The sequence below is a fragment of the Cydia amplana genome, chromosome 8 (genome assembly GCF_948474715.1).
Source record: "Cydia amplana chromosome 8, ilCydAmpl1.1, whole genome shotgun sequence".
Lineage (NCBI taxonomy): Eukaryota > Metazoa > Arthropoda > Insecta > Lepidoptera > Tortricidae > Cydia > Cydia amplana.
The window spans coordinates 8,860,705-8,884,955 of NC_086076.1; the positions used below are offsets into that span (position 1 = coordinate 8,860,705).

At 37.9% G+C, this 24,251-nt stretch overlaps 2 protein-coding genes across 4 annotated transcripts in view; both read right to left on the reverse strand.

The window, feature by feature from the left end:
* Positions 1 to 9,631, reverse strand: part of LOC134650170 (methylcytosine dioxygenase TET) — a 173,774-nt gene extending 164,143 nt beyond the window's left edge. For both annotated transcript variants that reach the window (XM_063505022.1, XM_063505021.1), the window contains exon 1: positions 9,440 to 9,631. The gene's annotated coding sequence lies outside the window, so the exon portion shown is untranslated. The remainder of the gene's footprint in view (positions 1 to 9,439) is intronic.
* A 7,906-nt stretch (positions 9,632 to 17,537) lies between these two features.
* LOC134650039 (protein spaetzle 5) overlaps positions 17,538 to 24,251 on the reverse strand; it is a 44,960-nt gene continuing 38,246 nt past the window's right edge. Inside the window, exons 2-7 of one of the 2 annotated variants that reach the window (XM_063504863.1) lie at positions 21,431 to 21,576; positions 20,487 to 20,692; positions 19,917 to 20,193; positions 19,505 to 19,663; positions 18,489 to 18,662; positions 17,538 to 18,024 (exon numbers count right to left, since the gene is read on the reverse strand). In XM_063504863.1, the coding sequence (XP_063360933.1) occupies positions 17,850 to 18,024; positions 18,489 to 18,662; positions 19,505 to 19,663; positions 19,917 to 20,193; positions 20,487 to 20,692; positions 21,431 to 21,576 (1,137 nt within the window). In that variant the 3' untranslated portion in view covers positions 17,538 to 17,849. The remainder of the gene's footprint in view (positions 18,025 to 18,488; positions 18,663 to 19,504; positions 19,664 to 19,916; positions 20,194 to 20,486; positions 20,693 to 21,430; positions 21,577 to 24,251) is intronic. The other variant, XM_063504864.1, reaches the window with a different exon arrangement.

The following is a 24,251-nucleotide window of genomic DNA, read 5'->3' on the forward strand; positions in this document are numbered from 1 at the left end:
TTATTTAGGGTACCAAAGTATTTTTTGGTGGTCATTATATTTGTAGCCATAAATAAACAAAACTACCCTTTATTTATGTTTTTTGAAATCTGAAAAAGCTTAGGCGGAAAATCGTTAGCGGCGCTAAGGCACGCATCGAGGTCACCCCGTGACGTCACGTTATCTAGTAACGACGGGGAGCATTTGTGATACGACATGTATGATGATCACCACGTGTGTGATAATGCTATGGGGTATTTACCTGCAAGTATTTTTCTCAATATTCAGACATTTTAGTGGTAGTAGTACAGATTATATAATAGTTGTTATGCTACTGTGTATTCCGCTTGGATTTTTTTAGATATTAGTCATTAGTATCATAAGCTTGTACCTATGTAGTTCGAATATTTTAAGCCATCTTAATGGAATTGGTACAAATGCTTATATAATTGGTAACGGTATAAGTAAACATACCTACGTTCCTACCTCCTTGTATTTCTTGTAAAAAAAATGATTCAAAGAACATGTCTTATTTATCTTATTTTCTATAGGTATGATAGAAATCATTCGCTACTGCAGGGCTTTATTGGAACTATTGGATGTACTGAAATGACCGTGATTTACGCACATGCATCTTACTTATTTTGATGAAAATGATCACGCTCACAATGTACCGTCGTTTACGGATCTATGATTTAACGTGCTCTATATTTGCAAACTCTGTAAATAAAGAATAATATCTGGGTGAAACGTATAAAAACTCGAAAATGCGCGTTTTCCCAGAGATAAGACCTAGCTAGATCGATTTTTCGCCCCCGAAAACCCCCATATAGCAAATTTCATCGAAATCGTTAGAGCTGTTTCCGAGATCGCCGAAATATATATATAAATAAATAAATAAATAAACAAGAATTGCTCGTTTAAAGGTATTAGATATCTTCAGCATCTTGCTAAAGAGCTCTAAGATCACGCCAACTCCAACAAGTTTTTAAACAAACATGAAGTCATTAGACTCATACAATAAACAATTCCATCCATTAATGGCAAGTACGTAAAGCTAACTAGATTACGGCTATATTAAATTCACAAGCTAGTTAATGAAATTTGCTAACAAGCGAGCGCGTGGGGCCACCGCGGTGGATTTCGGGAGTCGTCGTTATGACAGAAGGCCGAACATTCCAGGGACACCGAATTCGGCCGGGTTTCACGGTGTAAACAAACTATAAATAGAGTTACGCCATAGTAAAGCGTCACTATTTCGGCTACACTATTTTAAGGGAACTATTTTTGATGGTTTAAAACTGTGTCTTTAAAACGAAATGTATGGGTCAGTTGAATTGAACTTGACATTAGGCACTATGACATTGTTTAATAGCTATAATAGCTAAAAAACAAAGGCAATTGCGTATGTATACATATTATTTAATGATCACTTGCTTTGCTTATTACAATAGAAAATAGGTAGGTAAAAACTTTTCTTTTAAGTGAGACCTAGGAAAGTACCTAGGATGTTCTGAATACTTTTTGTCGATTTAATAAATACCTACCAGCCTACACAGCCATATCACCGATATATAAATAGGTTATTTTAATACAACATACATTTATAATTTTATGGTATTTCTGTGTCATATGACCCGTATATTAATGTATGAAAGTAGGTAACTAACCCAACTTTTAAACAGGAAAATATCCGATCGAATTAGCTTCTAAATTTAACCCTCCATTCAATAAAACGTGTTCTAAATTTAAAATTCTCTATTATTGGGATTGAAATTCCATCGGTTATTTTCAGCCAATCAGATCTATCCACGTTTTTTTCTATATTTAAACACGGAATGCTTTCGCCGATAACCTGACTTTGACATTTCGGACTTTACACAGATTTCTATTTATAAACAAAATGTGTAAATACAAATCGTGAATTTGTAGGTAAGACGGTAAATTGTGGCACGTTTGAATTTCCCCTTCAATACTTCGGCCTTCGGCGAAAATGGAAGACTCTTCTTATACCATCCTGGAAAACATTAGAAGCAATCAATCTTACAAATTTAGTAGTAGTACCTACCTATCTAAATCGACATAAATTATCATTATCACCTTCATCCATACTATAAAATATCTGAACTCCTTTCGCATTCGCCTTAAGACGGTTTTATTCAAACGCTGTGTCTTCTTTTTTATGCAAATCCCAAGCAGCCAGTTCTAAATGGAATCAAAACAATTCCAAATTCAAGTTCAAGAAAATATTCAGCAGGCGATTGCGCCGTCAACTCCGCTAGTAATCACAAGGCAGAACTCTTTGTAGATGCGCACAAAGAGTGAACGAGAAAAAAAGATTAAAAGCTCACTCCAAACCGAACGGAACGCAGCTCTAAGCTCATGTGTGAGCGTGTTCTTACTTGGTGAAAACACTTATGTGTGCATAGGGATTCGTCTGATCCTTCCATGTGAGTGTTTTGCGAGGGTGTGTGCGCGGAACACGATAGTATCTGGGTCTCGGTTGTCAAGGGCGACCGTACAACCGCTTGCAGCGAAAGCGTTGCGCTTTCAGCTTTGCGTTGTAATTACACGGCTTATTTTTAGCATCGGATGTTGTCGCTTTTTTGTGCAATGCGCGGCGCAGCGCTGTTTAGACGTTCGGCCATCCTCGCCTGTAAACTTGAAATCGCGCCCTTGATTTCAGTTTATGGACTAATTCTAATTTCAAATAGGTGACATAAACTCTCGGTGAAACAAACGCCGCTGTTTCCGAGTCGTTTCAGTCTATTGACTTTGAAAATATAATGAAGTAACTTTGTAACTTCTCAGTTGCTTTGCTACTTTGTTAAAAAAAAAGCGGCCAAGTGCGAGTCGGACTCGCCCATGAAGGGTTCCGTATTTAGGCGATTTAAGACGTATAAAAAAAAACTACTTACTAGATCTCGTTCAAACCAATTTTCGGTGGAAGTTTACATGGTAATGTACATCATATATTTTTTTTAGTTTTATCATTCTCTTATTTTAGAAGTTACAGGGGGGGGGACACACATTTTACCACTTTGGAAGTGTCTCTCGCGCAAACTATTCAGTTTAGAAAAAAATGATATTAGAAACCTCAATATCATTTTTGAAGACCTATCCATAGATACCCCACACGTATGGGTTTGATGAAAAAAAAATTTTTGAGTTTCAGTTCGAAGTATGGGGAACCCCAAAAATTTATTGTTTTTTTTCTATTTTTGTGTGAAAATCTTAATGCGGTTCACAGAATACATCTACTTACCAAGTTTCAACAGTATAGTTCTTATAGTTTCGGAGAAAAGTGGCTGTGACATACGGACGGACAGACAGACGGACAGACGGACAGACAGACAGACAGACATGACGAATCTATAAGGGTTCCGTTTTTTGCCATTTGGCTACGGAACCCTAAAAATGGAAAATGGTCTACGAATTATACTAAAACACATCTTCATGATGAACTATCATAAACATAAGTGAGGCACATATTGTGTAGTAAGCCCCAACGTAAACTTGGCAATACACGTTCAAAAGATTGTACTCAAGCGCACGCAACACAACACAAAGCATTCGTCGAGAGGGGAGGGAGGAGATCGATATGGTTTAGTTTTCCTGGCGTCGGAGCGACCACTTACTCTAAAAGGATCGATTTGTATGTGGAAACATTTTAATGAAATGGACTTTCCAAAATTTCAATAGAAAGTGTAGACACAAAATTAAGTTAGAACTGACTGTTAGCGTCAAATACTATTGATCCTTCAGTTTTTCTTGGCAAAATTGCAGTGTTGATGTTGTAATTTAATTTGTGTAATTAGCGATTGTTGTTTGTTGTGTTGATGAAATCACGAATATGTTAGCCATATTTAATGCACTTCCATTTTAATGGAAGTTGAAGAGAACAACTTGAAGAGACAAAACTTTCAGTTTATAACTGAAAGTTTTGTCTCTTCAAGTTTTTGCATCCACCGCATTGTTACAAGTTTTTTGAAGCAGCTGATTTTCGCTTACAAAGCTAATTCCGCTCTTTTGCTTATTCGGACAGTGCTAGAAAGCTGAATTTTGGCTTTATGGTTTTTCAGGAGTATCAAAGTAATATCGCTTGTAAGTGACGAGCTGACGAGTGACACTAGTTAACGTTCAATTGACTATTTAGTCATTGTTTCGTATTCATTCGATCTCTAACGACCTTCAGCCTAAGTGATTTAACATTTAAATCATTTATCAGGTTGGTACTATTTGATCAGTCTCCATCAAGCGACATTTCCTGCGCGCACCGGAAACTGATATATATCCGCTGATCATAGCTGATAATCACTGATAAGTAGATTCTTATTATTTATTCGCGTAAAGGATCAGTTGCAAAACTTTATGCAATATTGTAAGTTTTCCCTGGCCTTTTAACTGAGAACACCTTTATTTGGTTATAGATTTTTGAGGAAGCTTGGATATTGCCTTAATTGCGTAGCATCTAGGCATAGCATTGGAGTATGTGACAAGGGAACCAAATTGTAGTGATTTATTATTTTTATTAGGTCAGAATATTTTTGCATAATATAAGAAAATATTGAATTTCTTCAATCTTCTTTCCCGTCAATGCATTAATTTTTGATATAACATTTAAATAATGTATTTCGTTTACAATAAAAAGAATGTTAGGTGTCTTTATTCTTTATTCACAGTAAGGAAAACGTGTTATTTTAATTGTGAGAATCACATTATAGGTAGGTGTTCCATTATGTCATCTTCATGTGAAAGCTTCAGAAAACTCGAGTCTTCAGAATTCTTACCCGTGTTTCGACTCTATAAGGTAAAGCTTGAGTGTTTTTAAAACTTGTCAAGGACTCGAATCTTCTGTAGAAACTGGAGTAATTTCAGAGAAAGATCCAACATTGATATTCTAAGTTTATAGAGATGCGTTGTTTATTGGTTACATTCCTACAGTGCATGGTGTATCCTACTTTACACACTAAGCCTTTCGACGGTTTTCTTTTTTCTTAATCAGATAAATGTTTACAATTAATGAGGTGATCTTCATTAGAAGTAATGAGTCGTTTTGAGTCTCAAGGAGACTTGAAAAGGACTTCATTTTCAACAAAATAAAAATGCAAAGCACAGTCTGCAAATTTTTAGCAATGATTTATAACTCAAGATAGGTTATAGGCGTTCCAAAATTGAAGCGCTTAACTTGTGACAAATTGGACAAGTTTCCTTTAGAAGCGGCTGGACAAGTGAGAAATGTGCATGTGCTAACGAGCTCCCGCACACCGAAAGAGAAAGAGACGACCTTATGTTTAACAACGATTGTGACAAAAATGGATGTAATGAGAAAACTAGTCAAAAATAACAAATTTCTTCGTAGGCACAGAAATAAATATGGAAGTATTTTTTGTGCTCCTCAAGTATGAGTATAACCTATCTATGGTTATATAATATCATTGATTTTTAGTCGATTTCGCAACGTTCAGAAGCCTCTAGTTCTTATCAACCCTCATGGATATTAAAGGTTCTCAAAATTCCTCCAGTAGTCAGGACTTGAGCGGCAGAGCTTCATGTTTATCAAAGAGCCGTCTATAAACTCGCAGTGTATTCTTTACAACAATACACGTCAATTCAAAGTTCTTGCGATCCAAGACTTGTTCGTTAACAATGATTATTAAAACTTCGCCGTATCCATGCCTTGGAAACTTTCTCACCGCGCTGTATATTCTGGTGTAATCACACAGGATACGCACATCAGCCTGATTGCCGTGCCGGTGCCGATTTGGTTCTCGATGGGTGTTATTTGCAGATCGGCATATGACAGTTAAAGGACACGAGATATAAAATAGTTGGTTCGGTAAACACACTTTCTCAGCAGCAACATGTAATATTTTAGTGACAAAGTTGCGAACGCTTAACAGCTTCAGCGGACCGATTCAGAACGGGTATAAACCGTGAGAGCATGATCAGCATCATGGGCTAAATTAGCGACAACCTGTCGAAGTCATCAAAAGTGTAGATTTTTGTGGCTTTTCAGTTGTTCTGTTGTTCTTTATACAGATTTATGGATGCAACGAATGTCGTTAATAATCACCAGCGCAAGATGATCAAAAGCAAGATGAGGACAAAAAACAATAGGAACAAAAGACGAACATGAAGGTTAATCCACAATTTGATAAGGCGCGATTTCTCGATATAGAGTTACGTCCCATCCCATTCAGCCGGTTGAATAGCGCCGCAGATGTGGCGTTTTTTCACAACCATCTTTCCCACACTACCACTTTTTCTGATGCCTCAAAACTATAGCACACGTACCCTGTAGCTCCTCAACTCATCGCCGTGCGACTTCCACCCATAAACACCCAAGCATAAGAGCTTCGCACTTCAGATTCAATAGCAGAATTAAGTGAGCGAAACGCACTTTTGTAAACATTTTTTGTGCTCACGTCTGTCTGTGCTATCGGATGCGACATCGGAAATTGAGCATTTTTTGTACTTACACCTATGAGATGGAATTGTTTGAAGGAAGTCGCATATTACAGTGACTGTATGATTTAGTATTGTTTCCTTTACAAAACTGTAGCAGGATCGACTTCACTTCTTTTAAACTTATTGGTTTCTATTAAGAATAATGTAGAAGAATAATTAATAATAAGTTCATTTCTGTAACAGCGTTAACTTAGTCTTAGTATTGACATAATGACCAGAAAGGTTTTGAAGAAGTTACTAAATTTATGATGTTAAATGTTAAACGATGATCATCGAAGATCGGCCATCCGGGGTAAGTTTTAGTTTTGATGTTGGTCAAAATAAAACTGATCTTAACCTGCTGACCATTACTAACATTTACGTGTCTACCGGCGTATGAGAGACAGACATATATTGTGCTTAAGCCGAATTAAGTCCGTACGTAGAGATGAATACCTGGATCTGGATATGCACCTATATTTTCTCTTCTATCAGCACTGCCGATAAACTCTATGTATTTGCCGTAGGTACACAATTTTCTAACATTTGCCAATAGACAGAACAAGAGCATTCACCGGCGCGACTCCCCCACTCGCTAAAATATTCTCCACAATTACATTTCTACCAAAACTTTTTCCAGCAGCGCTGTTTAAACTTTCCCTAGACGAAAAGCAAAAGTATAGAGGGAGCATATATATATATACCTATAGACCAGCATAGAACTTTTAGCGATGTATACCGTGGACGTTATGAAAACTGAAAGCGTCTTTTCAGTTTGCTCTCAAGCAATAAGAGGAGGATTATCCTTCAAGAAAGTATGAATTAACTTAAGATATTTGTGGCAATATAGATTGGGGGTAGGATGAAAGAAGCTTGAGACTTTAGTACAACATCGTTTTAAAAGATTTCTAGGTATGCTTGGTCTACCTAGAACGTAAGCATAATAATATTTATAGTAGATATGTAAATACAGTCATAGTAGTTATCTTTTCCTACGTGCTCAAGTGTAAATTCAAATTCCTAGAAACCTCGAAACATTTCAAACAACATGTCATGTTATTTTTAAAAATAAAAATGTAAGATATCTTTCAGATTCGTAGAGCTTCATCAGATTTCTCACAAAGCAAGGAAATCATTAACAATGAAAAATTTCCGAAACTAGACCGCCGTAGGAAACATAACTCGCTTGTTCAACTAAAAAGGAAGCATGTGGCATTGCACAATCCAGCCGCCGATGTACCAACAGTTAGCTCGGGCGAAATTGGCCAATTTGTTTATTTGTTTTCATTGGCCTCACTGAACTTGACTCCCCATTATCGCATTCACGGGAGGAAGGCGTATTATTTATTCGATTATTCCGTGGGACCGGGTCTTCGCAACTTCAAGAATGATCTTTGACGTTAATGCAGAGTTGGGATGACCAAACTTATGTTTGCTTCTCTAATTTTCAAATAGGTTATTCTCCTAGTTTCTGCTGATGAGAGGATCTCTGATTCATACTAAATGATGAATTCAATCTACATCGTAACTGTGCGAAATAGTGAAATGAAATGAATGTGTCATTCCAACGAAAATGATTTCCCAAATTGGCCCAAAAGCCAAAAAGTATTAGGAAAACATTAGTCGTCGTTTCTTAATCGTTCATCCGTTAAATATTCATTTCAAGAAGGTTTGTGTTAAGCTCTTTTTCCTTGGGGGGCCTTTTCCTTTCCAATTTATCTTGGTTCAAGCCTGTTCCCGAATCTCTAGTCAACAAAAGTTTCGACAACTTCTACCTACGTTGTTCGCTAGCGTGAAACTAGTGGATTCAATTTAGCTCTCAAGACAGCCAGTATATGTTGTGGGATAAAACTGATTCTCTGCTCTCTAAAGCAGGTACTTATTTCCTTAAGTTGACTTTAACTTTGGCTTCGTAAATTGTGCGTAGGCTTCTACGAGTAAGGCATGTTGAAGATTGGTAAAAGCACACGTGGTTAGGTATATAGCTTATGTCGTTAAACACTGATAGCTATATCGAATGAGCATTAATCTTTTGCAGAGCCATTGTTCTGTAATTGGGTTTTTCTTAAGGGAACCTAAATGGCGTAATGAAACTCTCAATCCCAAAATTATTCTTTTTCATCTTGGGTTCCTTTTTAAAGAGCAATTACCTCTATTTAAGTAGGCATAGAATAACCATCTCTCCCTATACATTCTTTAATTTTTTGGCGTTTAATTTTCATTTTGCGTGACGTTTGAAATATTTTGTACGTACAAAGGTTTATGTACTTCAATGTACAACGGCCACTTTTAAGCCGGCAAATGTCACACAAAAACGCATCTACCTACCTATCTCAAAAGACTGGGCTCGAAAACAAATGTTTTCATAGTAACCTCATAGTAACGTAATATGTAGTAACGACAAACCGTTAAAGGCTTAATTGCTATTGTTCGATATAACAAACATCGAGATCGACGTTATTGCCAAAGACGGAAAGATAGTTGATCTCAAGTATCGGCAGTTGTCTCGCAGACTAATGTAATAAGTTACATAGGAATATAGGCACACAATAATAGGAAAAATGGGCGACTAATACGTGGGACCAGCGGGACCTATCAAGGCTCTATGTAGGAAGAATAGGAACTACGGATGTGCTGGAGTACACGCGTGAGGAGGAAATGGCACCAGACCGTACGCAATTCAACTAAAGGAAGTGCAATCTACAGGCGCATCGATAAAAATCGACATTCTTCCCACTTTAAACTCGTGTCAATTAAGGGCTTAAATGATGTGACATCATGCAGCAGCGGCAGCAGCCGATGCGTCATGCGATGACTGCTTCGTCGCTATCGATTCGCGAAAGCACACAACGAAAGCTCCAGCGGAAGCACGCGAACGCGCACAGCGCGCTTCACGCTCCACCGCCGACAAGCTGGCTCCAACTAAAACGCACAAAAAACCAGAAGCTTCCTCGGAATCTACACTTCCACAACTCGAAAGCTCGCACAAAACTTTTCAATTCGGCGGTACCTTCTCTTGTGGCTCGATCCATGCGCCGACTTCTTTCGCCGCCTTGGTAACACAAAACGGTTCGAAGGACGCGAAAAATAAACAAAAAGGGAATCGGAGTTCGCGATCGCGTCAGTTGCGCGTGTGTAGCTTCGCGCGGGGATGTGGTGCGCGTGTAAGCGCGGCGCGGGTCGGCGGCGGACTGGCGCGCGCGGCGCTAGCGGGCCGGGGAGGGCGCCGCAGCTGCCGCGGCGGCCAATGGCGGACGGTCACGTGACGCCGCACGCACCCCGCGCCGCGCACGCTTGTTTACAAATAATAATAATAGGCGCCGCTACAGCTACGCGCTACGAGCTACGCACAGCTGTCGTTGCATTTGGCGGGATTCGATTCGGTACCGGCTTCGATCTGTTTACGAAGCTTTCGCGTCTCTATCGATCCACGCGCTTTTACAAATTAAACTCGCCGTGTTTACCGGCGGAAGGTCCGTACTTTCCTTAACCTAAAAAAGGGTTGGTGTATAATAAAATTATTCTGCAATTTTAGCGGAGAGGGTGCGACATTCATCCCTATTCGCGACAGGTTGATGTTTCCGATTGTTTTGCGTTCAGGATGTAAGGTGCGAGGAGGGTGATTGGCGAACCCCAGTGCGTTCCCCTCGTATCTGAGGAGCTAGAGGTGGACCACTTGACAAACGGTAATAATTGATACACACCGTATTTAGGTCTGCACAGGTGGGCTGGTCCCCTCTTCACACCTTCCTTGAACTTTACTGGGATGATAAGGCGAGAAGCAGCTTCTTACTACAAGGGTTATTTATTGTCAAAGGGGATGAGTTTAGTAGTGCCGTAGTACCTACCTACTGATAAAAATAAACAGCCCTAGCAGCATCGTTCTTAGACTTAGTAATTAGTGTAATTACCGTTCGAGCAATATATACATAGGTACAATACACTCACAATATACATACAATACACTCACAATGCAGAAAAATGATAAATAGGTAATGATAAATGACGAACAACATGTAATCATGAATTTATAAAGCTGTTATAAATAAGTAGCAAAACTAAACTAAGAGATATGACATATGTTTATATTAGATTGTTAACCAAGGGATGAAAGGCACTCATTTCTGCCGAGGTAGATTGGGCCCGATTCGGATTTTGAAATCGACATCTGTTAGACATCGCCAAGATACGATAACGATATGTTTAAGATCTAACCTGTCAAATTTGACATTTGCGCGATTCTGAAGATACTCTTGAACGATTTCCACAAGATATGGCTTAGAGATCCAATTCACATCTAATAGATATCTAACTCTATTTAACGTAAAAGTGACATTGGTTGCTCGAATTGCGCTGCAAAAGAGAACTACTTGAAATCGAAACTATAACGTATCTAGAATGGATCTAGTACGTGTCGTCTCTTGTGAATATCTTGAAGTTCGAATACGGCAGTTTGGCAATCGAACGCAGTGAGAAAATTTTATAGTAAATCTTGAGGGTACTTTCAATTAACAATATAGGTAAAAGTATCGTTATTTATGGAATGAGGAGTTAAACATCAGAATGAAAATTGTATAACAAATCCATTTAAACATAAATTTCAATTGTTTATCGTAAAACATTTAATATCTTCGTACTTTGAACTTAAAATGCTCTAGTGCAGACACGCATCATTTTCTGCACACCTTTAAGAACAACAATTACCCTCTTTCAGAGCACGAGAAATGAAAATAAAGTTACAATCATTAGGCAATTAAACGGTAGCGACCTGCTGAAAGTTTTATTACGACCAAGTTAAATAATATCACAATAAAATGTAAGTAGGTATCTGTTTTATGACTCAGTATTCTCAGTAAAGGCTCATTAATGGTGACGCAGTAAATGTACCTAAGTATGTAATTGCGAATTAAGTGTCCCATTTAAATCTACTTGTCGTTCAATTGCTGTGTGCCATTAAAACGGAATCAGAGTAATTAACTTCAATTCATTGCAAATATAGAATATACTTTTTAAGGTAAGACTCAACTATGAGTCTTACCTTAAAATGTATCAGTTGGCAAAATATGGTGTCCAGATAATCAGAACAAAAACAATGTTGTCAGCTCAATTGTACCTATCACATTCTTTGAGATAAAAATGTATGATTATTAAGAGGCCGGTATCGGTTTTAGTCGCAAAAATGTAAGATTGATAGATTTAGTCGATGAAATTGTACACCTTTTGTTACGTAATAGAAATAACAAGTACTGGTACCTATTAGCACGTCTTCTTATCTTGGACTTTTACAAATCATTTTTTTTTAAACAGACTCACTAAATTAGTAGGTAAGGATTTTTTTCTGATGGACGTTTAGGTAAAAGCGCGTAAAGCACTGATTAGTGTCGATCTTATTTGTATATTCTTAAAGTTTGGACTGCTAAAAATGTTAATTTTGTATTACACATATCCTGTACTCCACCTTTGATAGACTATATACATTTATGTTATATGATATTAAACAAGAGTAAATGAAAATTAGATTAAATCAATTTTCACCAGAAATCACTTCAAAACAAGTGACATTTTTTCGTGAAAATCGACTTAATTTCAACGTAATTTTGATACTTAAGCAACATTTCCTGAAACTGTTCTTATACATAATTTTGTATAATTTACCACTATAATTTTTTGATGAATTTTTAAAAACTGCCCCTCCTCGTCATAGATTGCCGGTGACGCACGCTCGGGACCTCATTATTACTTATCGAAATACAGCTGACTTGAGGACATCTTTTGTTTTTACCGATTGATTAAGAAGGAATATACTTAACTAGCTGTTGCACGCGACTTCGTACCCGTGGATTAGTATATTTTGCCCATACAAACTATAGGGGATGAATTTTGAAAAATCCTTTCTTAGTGGACCCCTAGACCTTATAAGGAACCTACCTACTTGCCAAATTTGGACTTTCTAGTCCCAGCGGTTTGGGCTGTGAGTTGATTTAAGTCAGTCAGTCAGGTCTTTCACGTTTATATATATAGATTAGTTTTAGAATCAGAAAAATTGGTATATGTAATTTGGTTCAACCAATGTTGAATTCGTGTTTTTTATTTAAAAGTTATTCTCAACTTAGTGTAGTAAGGCATCAAACATTGCACCAACTAAGTGGAAGTGTAGTTGTCACCCGCACCCGAGGCTGGAGATGAAAAATGACACTTCCGAACCACGCCGGCGCCCAATCGCTCCTCACACCAAATTATATTACAGAAAATAAATTTACGACAACAATATCCACTAGTAGAATGCTTGAAAAGAGACTAGAATTAAACTATTGTGTCACATAACTCACAGACTTTTTTAAGTAATAGTTTTTGATCTTCGTGAAAGAAACATGTAACGTCGGAATAACACCTTGCGAATTTATGAAGGTTAAATTTAATAATTAACAAACAACTTAAATTAACTAATTAATAAACGTTCGGAGAACAACGGTTATGTAAATTTTGTTAGTTGTTTGTAAAGCTGTGTTGTAAGTAAAGTCTACCGAAAATATTTAATGCAAAGTGTGACCGGCATAGTCTAACACGCTCGTAGAGTACTTACTCTAAAAAAAGTTGTCAAATCTTGTAGTCCTACTAAGCTTTTAACTGTATAGAACCTATCTTTACCAGCTTTTACTTTATTTAACACTAAGTACCTATGGCATTGCCGTAACGTTGCCGTTTGCCGTCACACGGGCACTCCCGTGCACTTAAAATAAAAATAAGAGCATAAATGGATTTGTAGTATGAATAAATAATAAATTATAATTTTCTTGTGTGGTATGCAATACCTAGTTCAAGTAGAATAAGTTATAACGCTTCACCAAGATATAGAGTTTTAATTTGAATAGAGTTAATGCGTAATTAAATCTAGACAGGGTTAGAACTCGGCAAACTTCTTGCCCCAAACGCGGTACTCGAAAAGCTCTACATTTTGCCACGATTGGTAAATAACTGTTATCGCTTGTAAGTATATGTACGTTTAAATTGTTTTTTTTTTATTTGCTTTTGGCGCTCATTATCACCTGGCACTGTCTAAAGTATTTATAAAACATATTATTTATAAAATATACCTAACTATTAATAAAATCCCTGCTTATTGTAATATCTTATCCACCTTTACTAGGTCAACATGTTTGTTACAGCATCATGAATTGACTAGTCACCCCGTCTTTAAAGATTTACATATTGTTAATGTATGGGTCGGAGAATGACGTATGCTGTCTGCTTGTTATTTCGTGAAAACCCTATTCCCTATGTAAGTAGGTAAAAAAAACAATTAGGTATATACCTATTCTAAATCTAAAAAGGTAGAGTCAGACTAGGCTAACTCTGCAATTTGCATGGCATTTATAATAACAAAGTGTGCCAATGTCAAATTTCTATGAAAATACGACGTTTAATAATCACACTCCCTCACTATAGTCACTATTCTATTCAAGCTAGCACTCCAAACCGAATAAATGCGTAGGTACGTATCCGAAATAAGCCGCGCTCTGACGCGTGGATTTTTTTAAACAATTGTCTTAAAATTAAAACGGAGCCACCACAGCGGCACACGCTGATATCGCTGATTTTGTTTACATGATCCGCATTTATAACATTTATCAACAACGTGAAAGCTGAATCATAAAATAGTCATTCGTACCTACAGTAGGTACCTACCAAATTCTAGAAAATGAGTAATATTCGCGATTGACCAACGCACCCCTAACGATGACTCACGAGAATTTCACCCGCTCTACTGTGTCATTTCCTCGCTCGCTGTTGAACTCATCACCGCGCCATCTGTTGGTAGCCACATTAATTAAACTTTTTATGGAAGCTTCTGCTACAATTATACACGATAATTAATAGTGTAACCCTATTATGATTAATTATACATTCATGTTGCATACGTTTACGCTCTACCTTAATATATTATGAACACCTAAACTCAAATCTAAAACAAAACATTTGTTGTAAAAATACGCAAAATGTATAAAAGCTAAATTATACCTACCTACATTTATAATTTCTATAAGATATAATAATCCTATTCGATTTGTTATGTTTTATTACATCCTAGACCATTTATCATACAAAACTTATCTACATTTTAAAATAAGATTGCAACGTGCAGACCTTTCTTGCACCGCGGAGCGCCAATTTCATTGCTACAAAAGTGCGTAATATCGATTACCAGCTCCCTTACCCCATCTTCCGTCTCTTTCTTCTTCGACGCACACTCACAAATGTCAAACGCAAAACGACATAACTGTGAACGCAGCGGTAAGCGACGCCTTTACGCGGGAAAATTAGGCGCCATTTTGTGTGTTCCTTTACGTCACTTACGTCATTTTTTCGCGCCATGCGCTTCCCCCGTCGCGGTAGTCATGACAACCGATCTGTCACACGCACAGAACATAAAATGCAAGCATTGATTTTTTCCCTTCCTCTTTTATGCGTAGCGACGTTTTACTTGAACTTTTGAAAGCTCGAGTTTTAGCAGTGGTTTTGATAATTTATGGAAAGCTTTTGCGCCGCAATCTGCTTTTTCTAGGCTTTTTTTGATGGTTACGAAGTGAGGTCAATTTAAAATAGCTGCGATTTTCTAATGGGAACTTAGAGAAGAAAACGTTAAGGATTTATTCACGTCTTGAAATCACGTTTTCAAAAGAAGCTTGAAAAAGTCGTAAAAAATCCAGTCTTTTCAAACAACTTCAAAGCGCCATTGAATCGGGAAATACAGAACATGTTTACAGCTTAAGGGAAATTTTGTTAAGGTAGGCTCAGCCCCAAGGGTGCGCCAAGGGTTCCAGCCCCAGATGTGCCCCTCTCGTTAACTCTATAGACGGAAAATATGTTGTCTTGAGGCCGCGGGGTACCTATCTAAATTATTTATGAGGTGGCTGATGGGTCAATTTGAATTCGATTTGTTTTCAATATTTTATAATCCTTTAATTTTAATGAATGTCCGTTGGTGCTTTGTTTTCTTTTACTAGGATCATTAATAAATTCTATCTCTGTGATTACTCATTTTATACAATGATAGCGGGCTAGGATCCCGAATTTAATGTCCAACCCATATGGTACGGTCGAGGTCACAAAAATAAGCCTACGTTCTAGATATATAATTTACAGGATCTTATTGTCAGGGTCTTAAGAGTCGTGTAAATATATTTTTGGAACGTTGGCTTGTAAAGATGTTTGTAAACTCGTCTGTACACAAAAAACAGATATCTAAGTAACGTACCGAAGGGTAGGTTAGGTTAAGTGTATATAGTACCTAGACAAATACCATAGATTGTCTTAAACATAAAAGGTTGCATATCTTTCGTATTGTAATTTTGTTTAAATATTAATGCGGTTGATTCATTTATTACCTAGCAACCGGGTTGACTTAAATAAAACAAACTCGTTTGTATTTCGTACCGAGATTTATTTGAAGAAATTAAATAAATGTACAAAAGTCAAAGAGATCCTAAGTCTAAACCCATCTACGAGTAAAACATTTACATTTTTAACATGTACCGTTATGGTTAGATAGGTAAATAAATCACTCAGCTTAATATTAGTACTGTCCATAAGCCTTAACAATGCTAACTACAAGAAAAAGAGATAATAATAGGGATACCAGTTTCACCGGAACCTTTAGTTTAGAGGGTAATGTCGACCGCTTCTTCATACAAGCCTAGTCCCCGTTTTCCTCGTCAAGCGGTCAAACGATTTGAATTTCGATCGCTCGATATCATCACTCGAAAATCGACGGATCGGCGAAATGTTCTTTTTTGAAATACGAGCGATAGAAATTGGGAGTCTAGTTGTATTGACCACTTTTTTTCAATTTTATTGGTTGAATTTAAACGCCTAGTCATCATCATCTTCCTCGCGTTGTCCCGGCATTTTGCCACGGCTCACACTTCCTAGCTTCGGATCCTCCGGCTCTTTCGGCGGCCTAATAGTAGTGCAGATATTACGGAGATGGAACGAAATCCACGAAATCGAGCGGTCGAAATTCATTCAAAAATCGGTCCCTATGGTCTGTGATACATCACATTACTTATGTAAAAATGTTAATGTTAATATCCATAGAGGAAAATAGGGAATACGTTTCTAACTCCCGTAAGACTCGAACATATTACATTGATTTTAAATGGGGAAATTTAATGTCGAGCGTTTATTCGTGGGTAACCCGTTTAAAATAATTTTAATAGGGAATACTGCTTGTATGATTAAGCGATCGTCTACTTTCCTCTTAAAGACATAGTTTTTCTTATCTCCAAGTAAATTCGTATTTCGAATATCGTTCGACAAATTGTATACTTACCTGTTTAATATTTTCTTTAAACGTATGACAAAAATGTACCTACACAGTCACCAATCTTTAATAAATAATAACTAATTTATAACTTAGGCTTATAATTTCTTAATATTGTTAATAGCTACCATAATCCCTCCAACAACAAGAGTAATATAAAATATAATAAGTACTATTACTTTTATATCATTGACTATGAATACGATATCCAATGATATTTGTCTTTGAAGCATTTTTGTATACGCTATATCCTATGAAAATATCAAGCAACTAAAAACACGTCACGTATGAATATGAAGCTCATTTAATTTACATGTAAGCTAAATATTTACAAACACTTCACTTAACCACTTAACATATTAATACTTGGTTAATATCGTAATAAGCATTTAAAATTATAATACTTGTCTTTAGGACAAAAGTGATCAACACACTTAATAAATTTATCGAAGCTAATATTTTATAGAATTATGGATGGACACAATAAATAGTAGGTACTAACTAGTTTTGTACCTCGTACGCAGATTTTTAGGGTTTTACTTTTTTACTTATTTTCTAGGTTCGGCTTTCCAACAGCAAGAAATTTTGTAGTGTAAGTGGACTCCATGGTTATACAAACCCCGAGCATGAAGCTAAGCTAAAGTTATATATTTTCAATGCTAACCAGAAAATGATAATACCTACATACTTTGACAGCACAGCCTGAGACATAAATAAACATTTCTCTAAAACGAAACGAAGACCGAAAACGAAACACGAGGAAAATCAAAAATTCTAAGTTGTGGTGTTGTGGTAAGGTTCGCAGAATAGCAACGCCATCTAGGTAACCTTATAAAAAGTAGCTTATAAAGAAGAACTTTCTAATTAAAACATAACTTAAATCTATGTTTTACGAAATGTCATGACTCGATATTAATCGCCATAATATTTATTATTTAATTCGCATAAAAATGGTCTAAATTCATACTTAACATACTTGGCAGTGGATGTTAACAAAATGCTTTTAACTTAACTTTGATTTGCGCGCCACCTAGTGTCGAGTAGTAGCGACAAAAAAGTTATGATTACGTGGTAATAGACTATTCTAATTAAATTGGTTTTAAGTGTTGTTGGCTATTATAGTACACTGACAACAACTAGGTATCCAAAAGACATCCGTGTATAAGCTCTGACCACTAGACTCCAGAGCCACCAGTCGTTTTTGTATGTATTTCTGTTCGCAGCGGGAACTGTAACCGACGGGCACGGAGCACAAGTTGCTGCATTGACTTGATCTGTAAAACAATAAATAAATAATTAAATGTATACTTCATAGTAATTTAAGACTAAATAATTAAAAGTTTTATAATTATAACATTAAATTTAATGTAATATAACACTCCTAATACCGCTACTACATCATAGAGGGCGCTATTAATAAGAACAGCGAATTTTGTTTCTCCGGGACCCAATAGGTGGCATTAATTGTAGCAGACTTTAAATTTAAAGACCTACATTTATTTAAATTTTAAACCATAAGATAAGAAGTAACCGATATTTAGATTTAGGTTAGTTAGAATTAGGCAGACTCTAGCAGGTAAGTTAGTTACTTTACTATATTCCGTCTAAGCTTATTCTGCACCGAAAAATTGTGCAGCCTATAAACATCATACATATTTTCATAGTTTGACATTTATGATGACGTTTACACACATTGCCGCAGAGTTAGCGTAGACGGACTCTATTCGACTTCACTCACGTGCATATCTCAGCGCGCACCAGCTGCGTCATGTTGTTGGGCATGTTGACGACGTAACGCCAGCTGCCCTTGTTGTTGAGCGCGGCGCGCGGCGTGATGTAGTCGGTGCGCACGCGGCACAGCTCTTCGGTGCCGGGCGCTTGCCGTCGGGGACGCTCCGCGGATGTCTCTGCGCTGGAAGTTTACATGTAGATTAACACTTTGCGAGCTAGTATGGAAATGGGAATTCTAGAAGGTTATATGCTAGAGAGTCACAGAGTTCTGTATTGATTCTGGACTGCTCCTCCTCAATGTCTCGGCGCCTGTGAGCTGCCTCTGTTCAGACGCCCACACCGTTCTTACGTTACACACAATAACTGGTGGTGACCTTTTTTGGCCAACCCAAAGGCTATCAGCGTCTCGGCGCTCATGAGTCACCCTAGAGTAGACAATCGACTATTCTTGACCTTACCTGGCCAGCCCCAAGGCTATCCTCAATGCCTCGGCGCCTGTGAGTTGCCTCTGTTCAGACGCCCGCACCAGTTCTTACGTTACACACAATAACTGGTGGTGACCTTTTTTGGCCAACCCAAAGGCTATCAGCGTCTCGGCGCTCATGAGTCACCCTAGAGTAGACAATCGACTATTCTTGACCTTACCTGGCCAGCCCCAAGGCTATCCTCAATGCCTCGGCGCCTGTGAGCTGTCTCTGTTCAGACGCCCGCACCAGTTCTTACGTTGCACCCAATAACTGGTGTGGTGACCTTTTTTGGCCAACCCAAAGGCTATCAGCGCCTCGGCGCTCATGAGTCACCCTAGAGTAGACAATCGACTATTCTTGACCTTACCTGGCCAGCCCCAAGGCTATCCTCAATGCCTCGGCGCCTGTGAGCTGTCTCTGTTCAGACGCCCGCACCAGTTCTTACGTTGCACCCAATAACTGGTGTGGTGACCTTTTTTGGCCAACCCAAAGGCTATCAGCGCCTCGGCGCTCATGAGTCACCCTAGAGTAGACAATCGACTATTCTTGACCTTACCTGGCCAGCCCCAAGGCTATCCTCAATGCCTCGGTGCCCGTGAGCTGCCTCTGCTCAGACGCCCGCACCAGCTCCGCGTTTCGCCGCCGTCGGTGCCTCGTCGAGCGCGTCGGGAACGTCACGGAGCGTTGTACGGTTACTTCAGAGCGGGATGGATATCTGAATGGAATTATTTTGGTTTTAACTATAGGATTATCTATTTTACTTAGTCTGTTTTTGTTAAAAACGAAGTACTGCCCATAGAAAATAGTATGGTCCGCTCATTTGTTTCTTACATAGAAATGTATTTATCTTATTATAAAAGCAGACTATTACAAGTAATTATTTGAGACTACCTATCCTTGCGTGACAGATATCTTTCTACTTTCTAGATGTTAAAAGCTAATAAACATAACATTTAATTATAACTTACTTCCACCACTCATTAGGATTATACTGCGTCACTCCACTCGCCACTTGTCTAAACCAATCCGCGCTATCATATTGACTAAAGGGCGTGTTGTAAAAGTTATGATTGTATACGTTGTTGGGCCGGTTGATTTTATTCTCGTAGTCGAAGCTGGGGGCCCAGTAGTTGGGGTTCTGGTAACCGAACTTGGAGAAGTTTGACGATTGGAAGGCATTGATGTTGTAGGGTGAAGGGTCCACGGGAGATGGTGGCTGGAGAGGAGTCTTTTGGGAGTAAATTTCTGAAAAAAAGTTGTACTAATATGTTATTGAGCTTATTGTCAGAACGGACTAGGTCGGTTGGTGTATAAAAATAAAAAAGAATCTAATAACTATCTACATAAAAAGACAAATAAGCACTTAGATCGAAAAACACGTAGAGCATAGCAATAATTTGTACTACTACTAAATAGTAATACGCAAATTATAAAGTGACTGTTAACAGATGACGCCGTTCTAGAATTCTTCTGTCTTTATCCTTAAAAAGATATAAAGAAAAGTGGATACTAAAATACAACAAATCCAAGATTCTCACCATGATTGAACCTGGAATGGAACTTCGTGTTGTAGTTTTTTGGCTCGTTGACGATGGAGATTTGGTCGACATTGGGTATCGAGTTAGGGCCGTAGCCGTATCCGTGGTCCACCTTCTTGTTCGAGTTGAAGTCGTCCCGCGTCTCGTCTGAGAGCAGCGTGGAGATATCGTACTGTCCCGCTTCGATTAGCCGGCGGATTATTTGTCTGAAAAAAGATTGGTTATTTTGAGCACAGGATTTTATTTTGTCATTTTTCATTTCATCTACATGGGTGTGCTGAAATGTTTGCGCTGAAAGGACATGTTTCTAGCATAGCTTCGTCAGAAAAATTGAACCTGTAGAGGCGCAAAACTTGCACATTACAGATGGTTCAGCATCACTAATGCGATGAACAGAACAAGTTAAGAGCCCATCAACGTGCATACTAGCACCACTGCTAAATAATTGTGATTATTTAAATTTAACGAAAGATATTTAAAAAAAGGGGGCCGCTACGTCCTGTATTTCGTGTACCTTTTGAATACATCAAACTAGTTTCTATGTTGCTGGATTCGTCAATCTATGAACTCGAAACAAAAACGGCCGTTTTAACTTTGGCCGTTTTAGCAGTGGCGCTAGTATGCACGTTTATGGGCTCTTAAGCAATTCACTTAAAAATATGTGTGGGCTAAAGGTAAATGTAAGATTTCGTCGTCAAATACTCATGAGTGACCGATAGCTCGGCTAAGAGCTAAATATATCATAATTTGGCCCGTAAAGGGAGCTGTAACCGTCGGCGTATCAGAGCCCGGCTATTACTTACTCAGGGTCAGGGTGTACTGTACACAGTAGGTGAGGCCTTGCTGCGCACATGGTGGTGTTCGTCCAAGAGGAGCAGGTTTGAATGAGTTGGCGCAGTTCTGCCCGTAGAGCATATGTAACTGTCGGCGTCTATCATACTTACTCAGGGTAAGGTTCAGGGTGTACGCAGTAGGTGAGGCCTGGCTGCGCGCATGGTGGTGCTTGCCCAGGAGGAGCAGGCTCGAATGAGTTGGCGCAGTTCTGTCCGTAGGGGCAGCTGTAACCGTCACCGCGGGAGAGCCAGGCTATCTGGAAATAATTGTTGTTTGTACTTAGTATAAGGTTGCAAAAAAATTGTAAAGGGTAGGTACAAGTGTACATGCATGTGGTACAACTATTCACGCGCGGAAAAAGTTGAAGAGTCAGGACCTTACGTTAGTAGCGTCCGTAAGGCAGATATGGAAGTTATATTTATTACTTACACAAGTAGGTAGGGAACACGAATAAGTTTTTGTTTAATTAATCTAACGACCATGCCGTTACAGATCCTAGAAATTAATTTAAAACGATACTTTAATTTTATAGTAATTAGTGCAATTATTTTAAGATCGTTAGATCCACAGAACCTATTAAAGAGGTTTACTTGTTCTGTGGTTAGATCGAACGAACAGCAAGCACTCAAAGCCTGCTCTTGGTATGCCATATGTACCAAAGTAAAATAAAACTAAGGCAGGCCAAAATGAACATCCCATTAAACTAATGACAAGTAAGTAACCTTTCATTTAACCTTGTCGCTTAAGATCTTGGCACGAAACAGTAATAGTATCTCCTTCACACATGATCCGAACTATTGTCACTTTGTCACCATCCATCTGCCCTCGATCCGTAATCGCCTGATAGCTAATGTGTCAATTATGCCAGCATTGTGACAGAAGGTTGGTTGTTGAGGCGGTGACATTTCGATAATTGAGTGTTAAGATCTAGAGTTGTGCACAATGAACTCGTACGCAGATGTAGGTTTAGATGGGGGCAGCAACCATGGCCCAAAGTGTTATTAGTATCACTAACCAATCTAACCATTAGTTTCATTATCTGTTATAATCATAATCATCAGTTCCACTTTGCTACAAGGCCTTCAAGACCTACCTAGTTGTGTGAGTGTGTGAGACAGTATTTAGCCAGAAACTAATAATGTACTTATTTATTTTTTATACTACGTTGGTGCAAACATGCACACGGTCGACCTGATGGTAAGCAGTTTCCGTACCTTATGAACGCCTGCAACTCCAGAGGTGTTACATATATGCGCGTTGCTGACCCTAACACTCCGCCTGTTACTCATTAGTCATTAAGTTCTGGCTACCTCTGGCTAACCTTACTCACCACGACACAGCAGATGGTCTAGTGTTAGTTGGCTGCGGTTTTCTGTAAGGTGGAGGTTCTTCCCCAGTTGGGCTCTGCTCTAGGTCTGGAATGACATCCGCTGTGCTCTGTGCCCTACCACACAAAACTAGATGACATTCCAGAGTGCTCACACCTCTCTTTTGCCCACACCACAAATCTTTCAACGTTCAAACTAATATAATAATATGTTTTAAATTTTACTTTAGTATTCAATTTTGGAAATTATACCTACGAACGACAAATGTTAGTTTAGTTAATCAAAGACCAGAGAAGGAGATAGTTAGTTAAAGAAAGACAAATGGAATAAGACTGCGGTCTTATTATTAAGTACCACAAATCCGTATAAAATGGTTGTGTGGATTATTAGACAGAAATCTTCTGAGAATAGGCAGTGCAGGATGTAATTATTTACGTGATACATAAACACCTAATTTAAACAGTTGTTGCAATATTTAAGAAGTAACATTTCATTTAATATCCATTATATATGTATGTTATTTATATTTCTAGAAAAACAAATCATATGACAAGTCGTGCGCTGTTATCTGAACTAGTTAAACACTTCAGTGTTTTCCCAGGTGAAAACTAAACGCAGTTAAGCAAATATTACATTTCCTTGGGATTTTCCTTGCGAATCGCAAGGCGCTAACACCCACTGTTTACATATACAAGTATTAGCATAGTTATTCTGCACACGAGTGTCTACGATCACTTTCAACTGTGTGACCAGAATTATTAGAACAGATAACGGTTTATTAGAGGATAAGCAAGAGAGTTTCATTGTACAGTCACGCAGAAAAGGATATGGATTTGTAGACATTATGTAATATAAAAGGTTAACGACCTGGGGGCCGATTTTTGAATTTCGAACGTTCGAATTTAAAAGCGAGTGGTCGAAAATACTCGTATACGAAAATTTGTCACGATTTTTTTCGCATGATCCTAATAATACCTATTTTTGAAAGTCACCATTCGACCGTGTAGTGATTGACTTTCGATGGTAAGGACTTAAAAAATATTTATATTTCAATCAAAAACTAGCTAATCTAATAAACACATAAAATCTAATAAATTAATTCCTTTAAGATATTTTTTTATTGGCGGCACCCTAGGTTAGGTTTTTTATAATATGTTTATAAGTATTTTGTATTGTTTTTGTAAGTGTTTTTGTATTTTATTTTTATATCCATATTATAAAATAACCTAACTTAAGACCAAAAATAAATAAAGAGAATAATAATAATAATAATTTATAATTTACCTCCACCTTACAGAAAACCGCAGCCAACTAACACTAGACCATCTGCTGTGTCGTGGTGAGTAAGGTTAGCCAGAGGTAGCCAGAACTTATATACTTTTATATTCATATTATAAATAACCTAACGTAAGAGGAAAGATAAATAAATGAATAATAATAATATTCTTTATTGTGCACCATACAATTAAAAATACACAGAAATTAAATACAGATTAAAAGCTAGGTAACAACAGGCGGTCTTATCGCTAAGAAGCGATCTCTTCCAGACAACCTTTCAGTAGCAGGAAACTAAGGACTAACAACATTGAACGGGTAGTGCATA